Source organism: Pristiophorus japonicus, chromosome 2, assembly GCF_044704955.1.
Source record: "Pristiophorus japonicus isolate sPriJap1 chromosome 2, sPriJap1.hap1, whole genome shotgun sequence".
Classification (NCBI taxonomy): domain Eukaryota; kingdom Metazoa; phylum Chordata; class Chondrichthyes; family Pristiophoridae; genus Pristiophorus; species Pristiophorus japonicus.
In genome coordinates this window covers 227,330,289-227,350,604 of record NC_091978.1, presented here as the reverse complement: position 1 = coordinate 227,350,604, position 20,316 = coordinate 227,330,289, and the positions used below count along the sequence as shown (strand labels likewise).

Here is a 20,316-nt window from a genome sequence, read left to right as displayed (position 1 = left end):
CCATTGGTGAGATCTGCAATGACAGGAGTGTAATGCGAGGGGGCACTGTGTCCATGTGCTCGGAGACCTCCGTGTGGCCGAAGCTAATGTCCAAAGTGTCCCAGGACAGACAGTGAGCCAGGGCAGCTTTCCCCCAGTCCAGGCTGGGTCACTGTGTGAGTGACAGCAGCCGGAGAAACTCACAGTCTGGGTAAAGCTGATCATACCCCTCAGTGCTCAGTCGTGCCCCATCCACCAGCGTAACCAAAAAGAAGACTGTGCCAAAGAGTTGCTCGCAGCACAGTAGCAACGATATAATTTAATAATTCTCCTTCTAAACTAAAGTGGTAGAAATGCGCGGTCTGTCTGTTTCCAGTCATTCCTTTGGCCACAATTTTAGATCAAAGCTTTTAAATAATAATTAATACTGTTGATTAAATTTAAGGCATCTCTGCAAAATTAGACTTAAAAGGGCGCAGGTTCTGACCCCAGTCCAAATTTTAACAGGGAAGCTACCCAAAATTACCCAGCTTAATTACAATCTGGCAGATTTACATTCTAATTAATGAGTCAGTGCATCATTACAATTTAAAATGTAATAATTTAATACTTACTCTTGCCGATGCAACAAGACTGTTCCAGCACTTGCGGCACTGGTCTACCTCACGACTATTGTGGGCCACCGATGATACGAGGGCGGCAATATCGGCCCATATTTTTTGAAAAATCCGGGGTGGAGGTTTCCCACGCTCACCCCGGGTTAATTGGCCCCACCGATTCTCCACCTCATTAAGGCCTCATTAGCCTCATCTGAAAAGGCTTTCACCCTCCTTCTCCCTGAAACCTCCTGCATACTATCTCCCGAATCTTCCTGCAACATCTTGAGAACTCCTTCAAAAATCAACTTCCTTCAAAATCTTCCTTCTCTCTCTCCCTCCCTTTGCGTTCTGAGCACGCACAGATGACACCTGATCTCCCAAATCGCAGGAAAAGTTCTTTGCTGAAAAAAAAATGCGCTTGCGCAGAACGGTCGTTGCTATGGACGCCAGCCTTACATGACTGAATACATTGCTAAGGCCCATTTCACATCGCTAAGGCTATCGCCCAAATTAAAAAATACTAAACTAGCGGTTTTTAAAATGGGCGATATTCCAGCGATCCTGAAAAACAAAAAAAGCACTAAGGCCGGAAATATCGCCCAAAAAGATAATAGTGGAAAGTCTAGCCCCAAGTTTTTAAATGGCATTAACAAAAACGTTAATTTATATAGCACCTTGTAATGTAGAGAAAGGTACCCAAGGCATTTCACAGGCATAATCTGACAGAAATGAATGCTAAACCATAGAAGGAGATTTGGGGCCCAAGTTTCCACATGATTTGCGCCTGATTTTTAGGAGCAACTGGTGGAGAACGGACTATTTTAGAAATTGCAATTCTCCACATTTTTTTTTCTGCAGTTCCAGTCAGGTAGAACAGTTCTACTTTAGAACAGAATTTTTTCTTCAAAAGGGGGCGTGTCCGGCCACTGACGCCTGATTTGAAAGTTTCCACAGTGAAAATGTACTCCAAACTAAAGTAGAATGGAGCCAGTGAAGATTTTTGTAGAACTGAAAAAACCTGTTCTACACATTAAAAAATCAGGCGCAGGTTACAAATTAGGCGTCCAGGTGGGGGGGAGGGGGGGGGGAAGGGAACTCATTAAATTCTACAATAAATCCTTATTTATACTTATACAAATAAATCCAACCTGAATAAACATTTATAAGCAAAGAAAAGATTAAATAAACCATCTTCCTACCTGTGTGAAAATGCTTCAGGCAGCTCAGCGATGTTCCCGCGAACGGGGGAGAGGGAGGGGCAGGCAGTAACGAGGCCGCTAACAGCTTTCCACTTGAAGTGGAAGCCTTAGTCAACTCAGCGATGTTCCTGCGAACGAGGGAGGGAGGGAGGGAGAGAGAGGGAGGGGCAGGCAGGCAGCCAAAGATACAGCAGCAGGCTTCGAGCTGTGAGGGGGACTGAGGCCATTTGGACAGGGAGAGGCAGCCACATCGACAGTTTTATATTTACATTTGCAGAATGGATGCTGCATTGTCAACAAGCCTTTGCAGGGGTCCAAGAACAAATCTTCACGTTTTCTGCAGCACTTTCTAAAATGGCCGAGTGCCAATGATTTTTTCACACTGCGCGTGCGTGAACGCTCCAACGCGCGCGCGCACACGCTCCAACGCGCATGCGCAGCGTTGCCGGCAGGGAAAACAACTAATTTAAATAGTACCCGCCCCCTCCCACGTACAAAATCGGCGCGAGTGTAGGCTCCGCCCCCCTGCACGCCGCGCCAGGCAGACAAGGAACTGCAGAACGCTCGAGAATCGCGATTTTTTCTGGGCGCCCGTTTTTTTTCTTGTGGAAACTTGGGCCCTTGGAGAGGTGATCAAAAGCTTGGGCAAAGAGGTGGGATTTAAGGAGGGTCATAAATGAGGAGAGGCCAGTGGGGAGGTGGCAGGGGTAGAATGTAGATGAGGAAGAGAAATGGGCCAAGGGGGAAAAGAAGCCATTGCTGGAGGTGCTCTAGCTGTGATTTGGATATGTAAGGGTAGCAACAAGGAAGGAGAATCTCCTTGAGCTGGAGAACTCAGGAGCGGCATGGAGGAGCGCAGTGTGATCAATTGTATCAAAGGCTGCAGAGAGGTTGAGAAGAGAGAGCGCATCACAGTCATGAGGGAGTGGTTGAACTGATCGAAGCTGCAGAAGTATCAAGGTGAATGAAAGGCCAAAGGCGAGGCAGTTGGCAGCCTGAAAGGTGTGATTTTAAGTGATTTGGGAGAGAGTTCTTTCCAGGGACAGATGCAGATTGCTAGGGTGTAAGGTAATGTGGTCTGTGAGGGATACAAGGCGTTTCAGCCATTGAAAGAGCATAGTAAAAACACAGAACAAGCAGGGTTGGGAGATGGACAATGTGCTGTGTACAGGTAGCTTTAGACTTGTAGGTTGAGCTAAAATGCACCCACTATTTGGGGCATAGGATCTTAAGTAGTGGAAGAGAGGAGATTTGTGGGAAAAAGTCAACAGTTGGCAATGGATGGGCATGGAGAAAGTTGCAAAGGAAAGGAACTCATTGGGAAGTTGCCAGCCTGGAAGCCATCTTCCTTCAAGTTAAGCTCAAATGTTCATTCCTTTTTTTAATAAGAAACATTATTTTTACTTTGAAGGCAAGCTGCTGCTCAGTACAATTTCTGATTAATGCTGTGACTTTCAAAACTGAGGATGTTCTCCTGTTGTGCTGCAGCTCCCAGTAAAACAATAACTAGCCATCTAAATGCATTGATCAACTGTGTCGTGAGTTGTTAAATTAAAAAGAGGATGCCTTATCTCTTTTTATGCTAAAGTAAATTGACCAGTTTTACTTTCTGACTGCAATTCTTTCTAAGCGTTTGAAATTTCAGCATTGTCAGCTCTACCAACTAGAGATTATGAATCCATCTTTCAATTGCAGATGGATGGGAGAGTGCAAGTATAGATGAGGATGAAGATGATGATGGGTGGATTGATGTTCATCATTCTTCAGATGAAGAGCAGCAAAAGGAAGTGGTAAGTCTGAAACTTGCCTTGTAAACATAACTGATATGTTTTTATATTAAATCAACTCACCTTAAAGCTGCAGTACAGAATCCTTTCCTTTCTTTAATTGCCATTAATGTATTTACATTTTTATTTTCTTTGAATGGATATTGTGGCACTTATAAGAACATAAGAAAAAGGAGCAGGAGTAGGCCATACGGCCCCTAAAGCCTGCTCCGCCATTTAATACGATCATGGCTGATCCGATCATAGACTCTGGTTCACTTCCCTGCCTGCACTGCATAACCCCTTCTTCCCTTATCATTTAATAAACTGTCTATTTCTGGCTTAAATTTATTCAATGTCCCAGCTTCCATAGCTCTCTGAGGCAGCGAATTCCACAGATCCACAACCCTCTGAGAGAAGAAATTTCTCCTCATCTCAGTTTTAAATGGGCGACCCTTTATTCTAAGATTATGCCCCCTAGTTCTAGTCTCCCCTATCAGTGGAAACATCCTCTCTGCATCCACCTTGTCAAGCCCCCTCACAATCTTATATGTTTCGATAAGATCACCTCACATTCTTCTGAATTCCAATGAGTAGAGGCCCAACCTACTCAAACTTTCCTCATAAGTCAACCCCCTCATCTCCAGAATCAACCTAGTGAATCTTCTCTGAACTGCCTCCAAAGCAAGTATATCCTTTTGCAAATATGGAAACTAAAACTGCACGCAGTATTCCAGGTGTGGCCTCACCAATACCCTGTACAACTGTAGCAAGACTTCCTTGCTTTTATACTCCATCCCCTTTGCAATAAAGGCCAAGATTCAATTGGCCTTCCTGATCACTTGCTGTACCTGCATAGTATCCTTTTGTGTTTCATGCACAAGTACCCCCAGGTCCCGCTGTACTGCATCACTTTGCAATCTTTCTCCATTTAAATAATAACTTGCTCTTTGATTTTTTTCTGCCAAAGTGCATGACCTCACACTTTCCAAAATTATACTCCATCTGCCAAATTTTTTTCCCACTCACTTAGCCTGTCTATGTCCTTTTGCAGATTTTTTGTGACCTCCTCACATATTGCTTTTCCCCCATCTTTGTATCGTCAGCAAACGTGGCTACATTATACTCGGTCCCGTCCTCCAAGTCGTTAATATAGATTGTAAATAGTTGGGGTCACAGCACTGATCCCTGCGGCACCCCACTAGTTACTGATTGCCAATTCAAGAATGAACCATTTATCCCGACTCTCTGTTTACTGTTTGTTAGCTAATCCTCTGTCCATGCTAATATATTACCCCCAACCCCGTGAACTTCTATCTTGTGCAGTAACCTTTTACATGGCACCTTGTCAAATGCCTTCTGGAAGTCCAAATACACCATATCCACTGTTTCCCCTTATAGGGTTGCGTACCCACCCCAAACTGCTCCTACTTCCTCCCCCCCACCGTCGCCCTGCCGATCTCAGGGTTTGTGTTTGGGATGGGGTCTCTCCATCGGAACACTTCCAGCAAGGTGTCGGCCTGTATCTTTTGTTCTACAAGGCTCCTGGAGTGGAGCCTGCTCTGCTTTGCCAGTTTTTTTACGCTCCCCTCTCAACCTGGCTTACCCCAACCTCCTTAAGCTATTCACCCGTTCTGTGTCTCGTATATGTCTTTTAGTGTTTCCAGCATTTTCTGTTGTTATAAAGTAATTTGATTTTGAAGTGTGCTTGCGGTAACATAAATGTATTTAATCGTTGACCAGAGGTATCTGTAGATAATGGAAAATCCAAACTGTTTCAGTGCGTTTATCAGAGTAACTGGCTATCAGGCATTAACAAAATAGAAATGGAAGAAATACCACTGAGGTAAGACAAGAGGTTTCCAAATGGAGGGAAAAAATTGTCTGGAAACAAATTCAGAGAATTATCATGTGTGAAGGAACAGGCTGAAAGTCTGCAGAGTTCTCAAAAGTCTCAGTATGCGGTCATAACGCCCTTTAAATAGACAGTAAGTTCGGGATTTCTGCATGCGAAGGCACTAAATCCTGAACTTGCGATCTGCAGCATATGCTGCAGCTTAAAATATGCACCCGCATGATAAAAAATCTTCAAAATAAATATCTATATCCACCTAACTATCTCCTGATCCCAACACAACTCTTCCAAGAATGAGAGACTGATTTTTGTTTTTAAATTAATTTACTGGGGTAAATTAAAGATTGGTTTATTAATTTACTGAGGTGAGTTAGACTAAAAAATCATGAATGGGTATCGGAGATTTCTGATTCCTGATTGGCACACTGCCCCATGTGATCCCAGGTACGTACATGCACACAATGCGTCCCTGGGATCCATGGGCTACTGTGCTGCGATCAACGCCACAGCGAAACAGTGCAAGTTTTCGAAGGAGGCCCCCCCACCAGGTATGTGCGGATTTCTTTTGGAGGTTGGCAGCGTATTCCTTAGCTATACCACCAACCGCAATTTCAGGGCCAACATAAACTATATGCCTATTTACGCAAGGCTTGTGCAATATTTTTAAAATGTGCAAAAGAAAAGAAAATATGTTTAATCAAATTATGTATGGTGACCTAGTAGCTCAGATCACTATTGAGTGAGAGGACTAAAGATATTTGCTAGCCAGATAGTAAGTTCAGAGGTAAATGGAGGGGTGGGGGGGAATGCTGGATTATACCGGTGGCCTATTGGTATCTGAAAAGAGAAAAGGCAGCTTTACATCTCGAGTAGAGACCTTTTTTGTCTGAACACATTCCATTAAGGTTGACTCCTTTTCACATTGATTGACAGATGCAAGTTTTCAAAATAAAACTCTGGTTAGGTGAAATGTGTTTTCAACAAAGGTTTGTATTTCAAAAGGTGGAGAAGTTGAGGAATATGCCAACAGAAGCACGGAAAGCAAAAGCAGCAGTTGTCAGTGTGAGCCGTCTCCTAACGCAGGAAGACTTCAAGAAAATCCGTCTGGCCCAAATGGCCAAAGAAATTGACGCTGCCCCTGGCAAAAATCAGAAGAGGAAAATTATTGAGGATGCCAGTGATGATGAAAGCAAGTATGTACATTTTTATGCATAGTTAATGTGAAAATCTCATTACTTTGTGCTCCTAAATTGTTTTGATGTAACAACATAAGAAAAAAGCAAGAATGAGAAAAGGCCATTCAGCATAAGTATTGCAATTTGTACATCCTAGCATACAGTTGCATCTTAAACTCCCTACGAAATGCATGAAAAGAAAGGTATGAAAAGTATCAGGCACGTCAATGCTGAAACTATCCATTTTGTAGTGTAACCTCGCGCATCTCCCCCACCGCCTCCCACCTCCACTGCTAGTAATGCTAAGGAGATACAAAAAAACTGTGGCCTGTTTCAGAAAAAGCTCTCTATGACAATCAGACAAGTTCCAGGAGATCCAGGGTCAATGTGACGCATTACTAAGACCTACTTAAACTACTCCTCCCCTTGATGGGCCTAAGTTTCGGCTCGAGTTGCTCCTATTTTTTTTGAGCAACTAGTTTAGTATGGAGTATCTTAGAAATCGCAATTCTTGGTATTTAGTTTGCTCCAGTTCTAGTTAGTTAGATTAGTTTCGTTTTAGTTCAGTTTTTTTTCCAAAAGAGGGTGTTATCGGCCACTTACGCTTGTTTTGCAAGTTTAGGCAGCGAAAAGTTACTCCAAACTAACTTAGAACAGAGTAAGTGTCGATTTTTGTACGCTCAGAAAAACCTTACCTGCACTTTATAAATTAGGCGCAGATAGCGAGAGATGAGGGGGGGTGGGAGGGAAGTTAGGGGATTTTACAAAACATGAAACACTTCACTTTTACCAATAAAGAGCCATCATCGATAATAAATAATAAATAAATCAATAAATCAACCAATAAATCAATCAAAAAACACAAAAAAATATAAAATAAAAAAAATAATAAAACTTCAATCAATAAATAAAAAATTAAAAGTTTTTACTCACCTACTGCAGCACCGGGAGCCCTCCAACAGCCTGCTGAAGAGCTGGTCGGGCGGGCCCCGCCCCCGACGAGATGCTCGGGCGGGCCCCGCCGCCAAGGAGGTAAGGACAGGCAGGCGACTCGGCCAGTGATAGAGGCAACGTCCCTTCGGCCAGGGATAGGCTCGCCTGGAGACAGGATGAGGGCCAGGAGCTACTGCGCATGTGCGCAGCCTCCACTGCGCACACGCGTGCAGCTGCCGGCACTCTTTTTGGCGCAGGGCTGTAGCTCCGCCCCCAGCAGCTCCTGCTGCGCCGCGCTGAGCTGCAAACGGGCCTACAGATATCAGAATATCGCAAGGTAAGATTTGGTGCTTTTTCAGTTCTAGAAATTAGGCAGGCCTCTCCGAGGTGCGCCGTTGTACCGGGGATCCGAAACTTGGGCCCAATATGTCAGTTTCCTGATAACATAAAATCATTGTTAGAAGCGTCAGGTCTGCATTAGATACTCTCCGATAAGCAGATCACACATCCCCCTACCATCTAGAGTACTTTTACTTCATAATGTTTGCTCATATGATCATATTATGCCATAAAATCATAAAATCCCTTCCCCCCCCTAATTAGAGTATTGAAGGAATGCTGCATTGTTGAAGGAGCTACTGCTAGCCCCACCTCTTACCCCCCCCTCCTCCCTGGGCCTGTTACTTTCTCCTCACTGATTTCCAAGTTCAGTAGACACATTCATTATCAGTATAGTGAGTACTTTAAAAAGCAAACTGCCAAGACCTGAGGAAGCAACGAGGCAGCAAGCAGTAGTTGAGGCCCAGTGCAGTAAGCCGGAAGTGGCAGTCAAGACAGTGGCAAGGACGTGTGCCTAAGTGCAAAGTGGTGGTAGAGGAGGTAAACAGGCAAGAAAGTGTGAATGGGTGGATGGCAGCATCAGGAAGTGCAAGTTGATTGGGCCAGGTTTATCAAGCACGTGGCACATAGCACTATCAAGCTCCTTGAAGACTGAAAGCTAGGTATAATGGTGAGTATACATGTTTACAGTTTAAAACTTACTTCCAGTGTGTTGGAAATAGCATGGCATGATCTTCCTCTAAGCATAGCGTGCTGTATGTAAAATGTTTAACATATAATATATATATTGGCATGGAATTTGCGGTCCTGATGCCGTCATTCCGCCTTGTGGAAAACTTACTTCGGGGCCAGTGGCGAATGCCTTTGCTTTGTCGCTGACCACAAATTCCGGGCCAATATCTTATTTCTTTGTTTGTTTCTTTGCTTTAACATAATCAACATGAGCCAGGATAGCATCCAACTTGTCCCAGAGATGAGGGGACAAGGGAAATTTTTTGTGGTCAGTCAGCTGTGTGTTGTTGGTGGTATCTGGTTCATTGTACGATCTGTTCTACAAGCCAATTGTTAGACTACTTTTTGATCTTGCTGAAAGCATCAAATACCTTGGGATTGATCACTGCCTTCCCCCTTCTAAGGAATCTGTCTTTACAATATTCCAAATTTAATTGTAAAACTCTTAAACTTTCAGAGGAGAGCTGCTTTCACTGCGAAATATAGAACGATTGCATAAAAAACCTAAATCGGATAAAGAAACTCGACTAGCAACAGTAATGGTAAGAAATTGTTCGTGAATATTCATAAAAAGAAAAAAAAACTGCATTTACAACCAATGAAATAATTTTTGAAGTGCAGTCACTGTTGTAATGTATTGTTGTAATGTAGGAAACACGGCAGCCAATTTGCACATAGCAAACAGCAATGCGATAATGACCAGATAATCTGTTTTAGTGATTGAGCATTAAATATTGGCTTGGACACCGAGAATAACTCCCCTGCTCTTCAAAATAGTGCCGTGGGACCTTTTACATCCACCTGAGAGGGCAGACTGGGCCTCGGTTTAACATTTCATCCGAAAGATGACACTCCCTCAGTGCTGCACTGGAGTGCCAGCCTAGATTTTTGTGCCGGAGTGGGACTTGAACCCCCAACCTTTTGACTCAGGGGCGAGGGTGCTACCCACTGAGGCATGGCTGACACTTAATCATAGATACTGCCATTGAAGTTTATGTTTATAGTCTTAGCTTCACCGTATTCTAATATTTTTTGTGTCTCAAAAAAAGAACGCTTTGCTACTCTGACAATCTTTTTTCTTATTTTCTCCCTGGGTTATGCATCTCCTGGGGATGCTTTAAATTTAAGAATTATATATGTACATATGTTTTGCATTTTGGCATGGTGTTGACACGCCATTTTAAAGAACCACTGTGCCTAAAGTGTACTAAAATATAAATTCAGCAATTTTAAAAAGCCACAAGCAGCTAATAATTCACTTTTTGTCCTATTTCTTTTTGGCCATTAAAGACCTTGAAGAACATGGATTCTCGAGGATTTAATTTCCTTTAGTCGTTATGCCAACAAATTGTATTTGTGACCAACCCTTGTTCATTATAGGTAATCCTGGCGAACGTGGAGAATAACAAAAGCTGTTCTGTTATAATTGCTAGTTTCTGTTGTGTAAATTTAACATATTTAATAAATGTATCAGAATGTTTTCAAACATAAACCTCTATGGCAGTATTTATAATGGCGTTCAGCTGAAACTGATCATCAATCTTTCTCTCCCGTTAACCCTCCTAAATTGACCACTTTTGACAAGTGCCTTAGCTGGTTGACTTACTGAAGTTCTGTTGTATAGCATTTGACTGTTCTATGGCACAGTGTGGCACACTTATCAGTGTGTTGTCCTGATGACACTTAATTGTGTAAAATTTTAATTTTATGCATTTTTTCTATCCCCCGCCCCCTCCAATTTTCTTTGCTCTTCAATCCTGAAGTGATGGCTTGTATCTGGTACAGTTCTACAGGTGATGAAAAAACTCTGGTACTTTGCAAAACTAGCCATTCTTATGTGAGCCTAATCTGTAAGAGATAACAGGTTATTTGACTGTGGAGCATCACAGTCAAGTGTAATTAATCTTCTCGCCTAGGGGGTATATTTTCCTCTGCACAAAGTTAAAGAAAAATTATTTGATTGACATCATAAGAAGGAATTTGCATTTATATAGCACCTTTCACATCACCAGGAGGTCCCAAAGCACTTCACAGCCAGTGATTTACTTCTGACGTGTACTCATTGTTGTTTTGTAGGTAAACTCAGCAGTGTTTGTAGGTGCATATACATAGGGCTGGATTTTCAGCTCTTTTGCACCTCTGCTTGCACACTGGAGGCGGTAAATGCTGTTTTTGGGCATTACACCAGGCATCCAGGTTTTAGCGCCCGGCCAGTAAATTCGGCTCCTGATTTGTGGCGGTGAAAAACGGCGGATGGAAAATTATGCCTCATTTAACGCCTCACCCCAGGAAACGTCAGAAACAATCGGGTGTTCCCAGGGTGCAGCAGGCGGTATGGGTGGTGTATTTAAATGGAGGGTGGAGGATTAGACATCGCAGTTGACATTGACTGCAATGGTTGCGCACAGCACACTGCATGAAGCTCCGACTTGCAAATGGCACTTTTATGTGCCATTACAGTTTCCTTACAAGGTCAGTGAGAGATTTGAATGGGGGCATTACTAGTTCGTCAGCGTATCATGCTGGTTGCTATTGGTAGATGGTTTCAAGCTAGAAGAAGGGCTCTTGTCCATGTTGGCCCACGGATGAGGAGAGGTTGATGACCTCTGTGGAGGAGGCGTTACCGCTCCCACGGGTTTACAGCGACGATCGCTCATACCTCGAGCTCTCTGAGGCGCAGTGCATGAGAAGGCTGCGCTTCCAAAAGGAAGTGCTGACTGAGATATCCCAGCTCCTACAGGCAGATCTACAGCCTACCAGTGCCAACAAGACTGCGCTGCCCGTTGCAGTGAAGGTGACTGTGGTGATTGCCTTCTATGCCTCCAGTTCGTTCCAGGCAGCAGCAGGGGACATATGCAGCATCGCTCAACACTTTGCACATCGTTGCACTCGCAACTAACAAAGGCTCTGCACGCCCGCAGAATGGACTTCATAAAGCTCCCAATGAGCAGGGGCAGCCAGAATGAGAGGGCTTTAGGGTTCGGCAGAATTGCGGGTTTCCCGAGGGTTCAAGGAGTCATTGACTGCACACACGTCGCCTTGCGAGCACCATTACACAACCCAGAGGTATTCCGAAACCGAAAGGGATACCACTCCCTAAACATGCAGCTGGTGTGCGACCACAAGCAACGCATCCTCGCAGTGAATGCCCGCTATCCAGGGAGCGCACATGATGCTTTCATCTTGCATGAGAGCAGTGTCTCACGAATGTTTGAGCGACAAAGGCAAGGGTAGAGATGGCTGATCGGGGACAAAGATTAAGGCTTGGCCATCTGTCTCATGACCCCCCCCCTCCGCAACCACACCACAGAAGCCGAGCAACGCTACAATGACAGCCATGCAGCCACCCGCAACGTCGTTGAACAGACAATTGGAGTGCTCAAGCAGCGTTTTCGATGCCTGGACCGCTCTGGAGGCAGCCTTCAATACTCCCCTCAACAGGTCTCTGAATTCATTGTGGTATGGTGCATGCTACACAACTTGGCCATCATGAGGGGCCAGGTATTGCCTGTGGGGATTGCAGGCCCACCTCAGGATAAGGTGGTCAACGCAGAGGAACCTGGCGAGGCATCGATTGCAAAGCCACCCAATCCATGGGGGAGGCAGCGTGGAGATGATGGAGCAAGAGCCGCACGTCGCCAACTCATAATGGACCGGTTTGCTTGAATGGAGAAGCTAAGGGATGCAGCTAAGACTTGTGTGCCACCATAAAGGCTCTTTTACAGTGAATTTGGGAATGATGCACACAACACCAATGGCAAAGGGTCAAAGTTAAATTTTTATCCAACAAAATAAGAAACAGTCCCCCCCCCGCACCCCCCCCCCAACAAAACAAAACCATTCAATAAACAGCATTCCGCTGCAAGTAACTCAACAACAGTGAAGTGCATTAATGAACATTAACTATTTACATGCGTACTCATAATATATCCGACCATTTACACAACGTTGTCCCACCCTTTAATGGGACTTCACCTCACATTTCTACCCCCCCCCCCCCTCCCCTTCCCTTCATCCCCCTCACACACCTGCTGCTGCTCCTCAATGAGGTGACAGTGCCTACAGCAAGGCTGCTTGAGGACTGCTGTGTTAGGGGGTCAGACAGTGCAGACAGCGTATGACGACATCTGGACCAGCTCTAGGCCTGGAAGGCCCGGCTGCGGACTGCTGTGCCTCATCATCGCCGGAAGCAGTCACTGGTGGCTGGGATTTGTACCGTGTACGGTGCATGGTTGGTTGGAGAGTCAGTGGTGGGAGCTGGAATGCTGTCATCATGAGAAAGGACAGCACCTTCCATTTCCTGGAAGCCACTGAGAATCCGACGAAGCTGGGCCTCAACATCCGGAGCACGATGTGTCTCCACAATTTGTTGGTCTGTTTCAGCATTGTTCCTTCCCTGTTGGGACAGTGGGGAACACAGCAAGGATGGCACCAGTCATCGACCGCATCACATCAAGCAGCAGTATAGCTTGTGTCTGCGATTCGCTCGATGCAGCGTGTGATCAAGGGCAAGTGCCGCACGCTCTGGATAGCCACTATCACTTCTGGAGGCCACCTGCCTCTGAGTGGGCAATGATGGCCTCGCTGGAGTCCTGAGTTGCACCGACAATTTGTGACACTGCCTCCGCAACATTGGACATGTACATTTGAAAGCCCCCCGCCACTTCATAATACGTCTCATGGAAGTCACATCAGTCGAGCAATCCATTTACATACCCTCACTACCCGAAGGGTGCTCAGCATCGTCCCTAGCAGCTGCCCAAGCTGGTGCTCCAATGACGGCAGAAACCCATTCCTCGACATCGGTCAATTCTAGGATTTGAGGTGGACTCCGCCTGTGCGCAGCTGCTCACGCCTGTTGTGAGTGCTTCGACTGCAAAGAGAAAAATAAGATGGGTTCAGAAAGGGTACATCTCCTGTTGTGCCACACATGCCTACCACATTTCAATCGGTGAGACTGTGTGGATGTTCTAATGTCTTCACTTCAATATGTGCTGATGTTGCATGAGCTTTGTGAATGATTGTTAGGAGGTGAGAGAGATGTAACATAGGGGCTGCAGGTGATCTTTATGCAACCTATATCAGGAGTTGGAGTGTATTGTGAGGAAGTTCTCAATGATTAGGGAACAAGAGTGTATGTGCATCCTTAATTAAGAGGCAATGGCTGGAGAAGTCATTCTTGAGTTTTGTGAAGCATTCTGAAACCCACCCCACAGGCTGTAAGACTTTGAGAATGGGCATATGCATGAGATACTTCAGATAGTGTCTGACATTCATGTTGGGAGGATAGCAGGTATAAATAAATGTGAATGGTACCTCAATGAGTCTGGTAAGGTTGTTGAACTTTTTGCAGCATTGTGTGCCAGTTCTGACAACTGTGTCTGCCGCAAACATCTCCTGGGCAGTTTCATGCCAAATTATTTTAAATATAGCTGGCAGCGGTCTCACTCCCCCAGCCAGATGGAGTAATGACCATCCCCTCTACTGGGTGGACTAAGACCTCAGCAGCCTCATTGGAGAAACACCTGGCACACTGCCTACCCTCCTGCTGCTCCATCTCTCTAGAAGTGCCAGAAGTTGGGTGGATCATATGCACACGCGCGCAGGAAGCTGCCACGCCCAGAAATAACGTCTGCGCCCGGGGGGGGAGGGAAACGTGATGGTGCAGGCGCAAAATGGCTGCCTCTTTTACTGCCGCGGGTTTTGGCTCGGGCACACAAAGTCCGTTGTGTAGTGCCTAATTTAACGGCCACAATCGTGGATCCTCATTTTTTTGCCAAAATTTCCAGTTGAAGGCGCAAACTTTTTTCAGGCGATTAGCACCCCAAACTCGGGAAAGCTGAAAATCCAGCCCTATAGAATTAGGCAATGTTACAGCATAGAAAGAGGCCATTAGGCCTATCATCTGTACCACTTTTTTTTACCACAAGAGCTACCAAGTCTAATCCCACTCTGCTGCTTGCTTCCTATGCCCTTTAATTTCAAGCAACTATCTTAATTCCCTTTTAAAAGAATTGATGGACTTTGCTTCCACAACAGATTGTGCTGCAGAATTCCACATTCTAAGAATTCCCTGTGTTGAGATAATTTTTCAAACTTCTCCTTTAATTCTTTTTATGATTATTGTAAATTAGTGCTCCTTTGTTTCACGATCTGTATCAGATCACCCTTCACCTTGAAATTGGAGGTTTACAACACAGAAGGCCTTTCAGCTCATTATGTGTGTGTCGGCTCCAGTGAAAAAACCCTAGAGTCTTAAGTGGAACTCTAATCCCCTCATCTCTGGCAACATCCTGATATGCACATCGCTTTTGGCAAAGTAGAAAAGGGAACTTGTGTGATTTTTTTTTTCCTCCACCACCCCAGCTAGTATAATCTAGCGCAGCATAAGCCAGTGATCAAACGGGGGACCCAACTGGATAAATATCTGATTAAAATAGTATTGAAAGTTGTACGGATAGGTCTGAGACAGTATGGCTCTAGTTATGTCTGGTTTTTCATGAGACGAGCTTTGGGCTGTGTTTTACAAATACTTTGTGTTCATTTTTGCTCACTGACAACAGTTAGAACACCCTAGTAGAGCAGTCAACTGAAAGTGTCCATTGGTCCCTGATTAGATGTTAGTAAATTAATGGATAAATAACAGTTGTTAGCAACTGATTAAAATGTGTTACAGCAGCAGATTGGGTACTTATTACTCCTCTAACAACTCCGCAGCAGCAAACTACAGAATTGGGTGCCAGACATGGAAATTTGTGAAGCCTAACTTTATAAAGAATTGTCAGCAGTAATTTCTATGGAAGAGCTATCATAACTTTGGCAGAAGATCGGCAGAAATGTTAGCCCTATGACTCCTGTGTGGTATGTGAAGTGAATGGCTTTTCTTTGGTGATTAGGATGCTCTGTAGTGTTCCTCGTGTGATTTACCTCTTTTTTTTTTTAAATCGGCCAGGCTGGGAGATCTGAGAGAAATGAATTTGTGAGAAAGAGAACCAAGCTAAATCCATATGCAAGCACAACCAACCAGGACAAGAAAAAGAAAAAGAACTTTATGATGATGAGATACAGTCGCAATGTGAGATCAAAAGGCAAACGTTCCTTCAGAGACAAGCAGGTAATTAATTATTCTTGGGTCACAAGATCGGAAAATGCGAGAAACACTCAGCAGGGCTAGGTTGCATCTGCGGCGACAACAGGCAAGTGAGTGTTTCGGGTATGGAGCCTTCGTCAGAATGGGAAGTTTGTGGAGAGGAACAGCATTTAAAAAGAAACCAAACAAAGGGGAAGGAGAAAATAAAACAACTACACAAAGGAAAGGAAGTAGAGTCATCTGCAAAGTGCTTATGTGGAGAACAGGAAATGATTAAATAGCAGAAGTGATATTAGGATGGATGTCTGACTGTTATTTACTTAATTACATGAATAGTATGTTGAAAGAGCTATTTCTAATACCTGTTTTTTGCAATGGTTTCATCATTGCCTATTACTCATGAAAAGGGCCCTATAACTGGCTAATAACTGGTTAAGAACAGTATTGAAGGTTATAAGGCTAGTTACAGAAATAAGTTGCTGAACACAGATAGTATGGCTCTAGTTATATCCATGGTTTCTCATCAGATTAAATAAATTGGTTAGGTGCAAATTATACGTGACTCCATTTGAAAATAATAGGATTGATCGGCTGATTGGCTGCTTATTTCATTCTTTTGTTCTTCAGTATAATCTGAATGTGTTTATGTGCAACTGATGCTCAGTTGTAAAACAATTTGTGTTTGGAATGGCGGACAAGGTGTTTTTGCCAGCGTGGGGCAGGAATTTAGGGCGTAACCTGGATCTGCGGGGTTTCCACTGTGTCCAAAGTTCTGGTTGCGGAGGGGGGAATATTCTGCTCACTCCCATCTATCTGATAGAGACTTGAGGACATGTCTTTGCTCGTTTCCGAGCTATCCTAGGAATTCCGGCCAGGGTGCCAGCTGATAGGTTTAGCAGGACCTACCCTCCTATCGTCTTCAGAGGCCCCAAGATTGCTCAAGAGTAAGGTAGTTCCCAGAGGGCATTGATTATCTTGGAAATGTTTCCTGTTTGCTCCCTTAGCAAGAAATATTGGCTTCCTTTTTTCTTCCGCCTTTCCCAAGCCTTGGTGTCACTCTTTTGGAGTTCCGATAACAGCGGCCACATTGGGTATTGTACAGCTGTTCACCCCGACAATGGATTTGGGTCAGGATCAATGCCTGGGTCCAGTGGCGACCAGTGTTCCCTGTAAGGTGCACAGCCACGCACTGCTTCAAGGAACCCGTGCAGCCAGCATTTCAATGTGCATGTGCGGTATTTTGAAAGGCCCGCGCAACCCCTTAAAGGGTCCTCGCATGGCCAAAAGAAATTACAGGGAACATAGGTGGCGACCAGGACTCTTGTTCCGCTGTACTTTGGGTGGCAGAGTAGGGAACTTGGAATTCCGGGGTGTGTTTATTTCAGTGACAAACTCCATGTTGCCTACACATTTGGCTTGCAAATACTTTGGGCCCGAAATTCATCGACATACCGCCCACTACTGCCCGCTTACCGCACAAAATTGCAATTTTGGTGAAAAAAACACCGATATAACCGCTCGGCAGAAAACTCATCAGTGACATACCGCCGGGTCATGCAGACCACCGACATACCACCCAAAAGTGCAAAATCCATGACATAGCACCGACATACCATCAGGAATGCTTACCATCCTGGAGAAGCTGCATTTAAGTGGATCTTAAGTGGGCGGTGTTTACACACGCTGACAGGTTTGTTTGATATTGCACACATCTTTATAGTTCTCCATAGTTTGATGTATTTTTAAATGGATGAAAGTATTTTATAGTGTTAGGCAATAATATAAATGGTCTAAAAAAGCCTTATTTACTCCTTTATTAATGAACTATAATAAACATTTTATTAGTCTCTCTCACCCCCAGTCTCTTCCAGACCCCAGCCTCTCCCGCCGCCCCCCCCCCCCCCTCAGCCTCTGCCGCCCCCCTCCCCCACCCCCGGCCTCTCCCACCACCCTCTCTCCTCCCCGCCCCCCACCCCCCCAGGCCTCTCCTGTCCGCCCCGATCTTCTCCTCTTCCCCCCCCCCCCACCCCATCTTCTCCTCCCCTCCCCACCCCACCCCGTCTTCTTCTCCTCCTCCCCCCCCCCCCCGTTTTCTCCACCCCTCCCCCCCCCGACCCCGTCTTCTCCCCCCCCACCCTGTCTTCTCCTCCTCCCCCCACCCCGTCTTCTCCTCCCCCCACCCCGTCTTCTCCTCCCCCCACCCCGTCTTCTCCTCCCCCCACCCCGTCTTCTCCTCCTCCCCCCCACCCCGTCTTCTCCTCCTCCCCCCCCCCACCCCGTCTTCTCCTCCTCCCCCCCACCCCGTCTTCTCCTCCCCCCCCCCCCACCCCGTCTTCTCCTCCCCCCCCACCCCGTCTTCTTCCCTCCCCACCCCCCCCCGTCTTCTTCCCTCCCCACCCCCCGTCTCTCGCCCTCCCCTCCCCCAGTCTCTCTCGCCCCACTCCCCCAGTCTCTCTCGCCCCCCTCCCCCAGTCTCTTTCGTTTCCCCCCTGTCCCCCGTCTCTCACCCACCCCCCCACCCCCGTCTCTCTCACACACCCCACCACCTCCCATCTCTCTCACACACCCCCACCTCTCTTATTCACCCACCCATCCCCCCCCAGACACACTCACTCCCCAGTGTCTCTCGCTCTCTCTCCCACCCCTCAGTCCCTCTCTCTCTCTCTCTCTCTCTCACCCCCCAGTCTCTCTGTTTCACCCCCAGTGTCTGTCTCTCTCTCTCTTTCATCCCTTCCCCCATGGTCTCTCTCACCCCCCCCCCACCACCCAAGTCTCTCTCACCTCCTCCCTTTCACCCCCGCCCCCCACAGTCACTTCCGCCCCCACAGTGATCTCTCTCTCCCCCTCCACAACTCTCTCGGGCCAGCAGTCTCTAGCATCTCGTAGGTGCCTCTTGGGGGCGGAGCTTGAGAGCCGCTCACATGCGCGCACAACTAAGGACCCGAAGATTCCCTGGTCAAAAGGCCTTCTCCGCCGCCAACGTCGGCTGCACTTCGTTCTCGCCCGCTGCACTCTGCTCGGGAGAAAGGTGGGATGAAATTCCCGCCCACTCGTCAACAGCGGTACTGGGCAGTAAAAGATGACGCACCGCCCGGGGACCGCTGGAAAACGGGCAGGCCATATATTTCATCAAGTTCGGCCCCTATGTGTTTTTTATTCTGCTTTTGATGCAAGGAAAAGTACATACTATGTGTACAACGTCTACAAAAGAGAATCAAAATGCTTACTTTCGGTATAGAATCTATTATTTACTGAGAATTAACTTAATCCTTCAGTTTGGAAATCCGTATGCATCACCAATATTTAGCACATAACTTCATCGTTGGTCCAAAGTAATAATAACATCCCCTGTGAACTTTAGTGTTATATCTTGCAATAGATAGAAGATACCTTGAAGTAATTGCATAGATAATAGTAATGAATGACAATCCTGCAGTAATTTCACCTCTGGTTTGAGATGGTGACTGTAAACTATTTAATTTTATGCTTGTGGCTTAGAAATATAATAATGCCAAAATTACATTATTGTCTGGAAATCACTCGTGTCTGTACATTATTTTATATAACAAATGAGAAAGTGGTGGGAACAGGGTTTTTTTCCCCCTGCCTTTGGTGACTTTCATTGTGGACATTGATGAAAAGGACACTCCCTGTGCTGGGTGTATGATGTCCACATTGATGCATTAATAATTGTGAAGTAATAACTTTTAAGTTCATCAAGTGAAAATTGACCACCATTACTGCAATTTATTTTAGGTTAGGAATCTCCTGTCAGGGTTTCTAACATCTCAGTATCTTCATCAGATTGGTGCTTTGTTCCATCTCCTACAGGATCTATAACAAAAGGCATGTTTTAGAAGCACATGAATTATTTTAAGGACTAGCTAGTTTAAAGAAAATAAAAATTAAACTTGGAAATTAATCATTCAGAAAACCCGCACAAAACATTTTTACATTTCGCAGAATCTTTACCGAGGATAAGGTACGGAACATGCGGTGCATATTTAAATGTTGTATTTTTTGAAACAGTATAAAATGTTATTGCATGGCTCATAATGTTAGAGCAGGGAGACCACTGCACATGGACTGTCTGTATACTTAGAGGTTATATTTATTTTGACAGATTGCTCTGCGGGATGCCCTCTTGAAAAGAAAGAAACAGTTGATGAAGTGAGTCCAGGAATTATAGGACACTTGAGGGATTTTATTTTTCCCAATCAAAATAAGGATGGTACAACAACAAAAACCAACAGAAACAAAAAATCACAGCTGTGAAGGACATTTTTAAAGACTTCAGTATATTCTCATATTTTTTGTGCAGTAACTGATCTGTAAAATAAAAAAATCTATGCCAAATCACAACTGTGAACATAATCAATGTATGCTGTTCTTTTCCTATAACATTGTCTACAAAAGAAATGCAGCAGCTACAGAAGTATTGATCCATTACAGAGAGAAGTGGTGATGGGGACAGTGGACTTTCATCTTTGTACCAATTCCAACCCAGATTGCTTGGATGAAAGTGTCTGTTGGGCATAGGGGCCCAATGTAAAGTGAGTTTGGGGCAGTGTCCATCAAGTTTCTAGTGAGCACTTAAATGTGGCAATATTGCCACTAGGTGATCAGTGTCACTCGGGAGACCACAGAGA

General features: G+C 45.2%; 1 protein-coding gene across 1 annotated transcript in view; it reads left to right on the top strand.

Annotated features, from left to right (window-relative positions):
* The window catches only part of sdad1 (SDA1 domain containing 1), a 102,619-nt gene extending 82,596 nt beyond the window's left edge, over positions 1-20,023 (top strand). The window contains exons 18-22 of the mRNA XM_070871049.1: positions 3,473-3,567; positions 6,401-6,591; positions 9,035-9,119; positions 15,530-15,691; positions 19,791-20,023. Coding sequence (XP_070727150.1) covers positions 3,473-3,567; positions 6,401-6,591; positions 9,035-9,119; positions 15,530-15,691; positions 19,791-19,841 — 584 coding nt within the window. The 3' untranslated portion in view covers positions 19,842-20,023. The remainder of the gene's footprint in view (positions 1-3,472; positions 3,568-6,400; positions 6,592-9,034; positions 9,120-15,529; positions 15,692-19,790) is intronic.
* Positions 20,024-20,316: the final 293 nt, after the last annotated feature.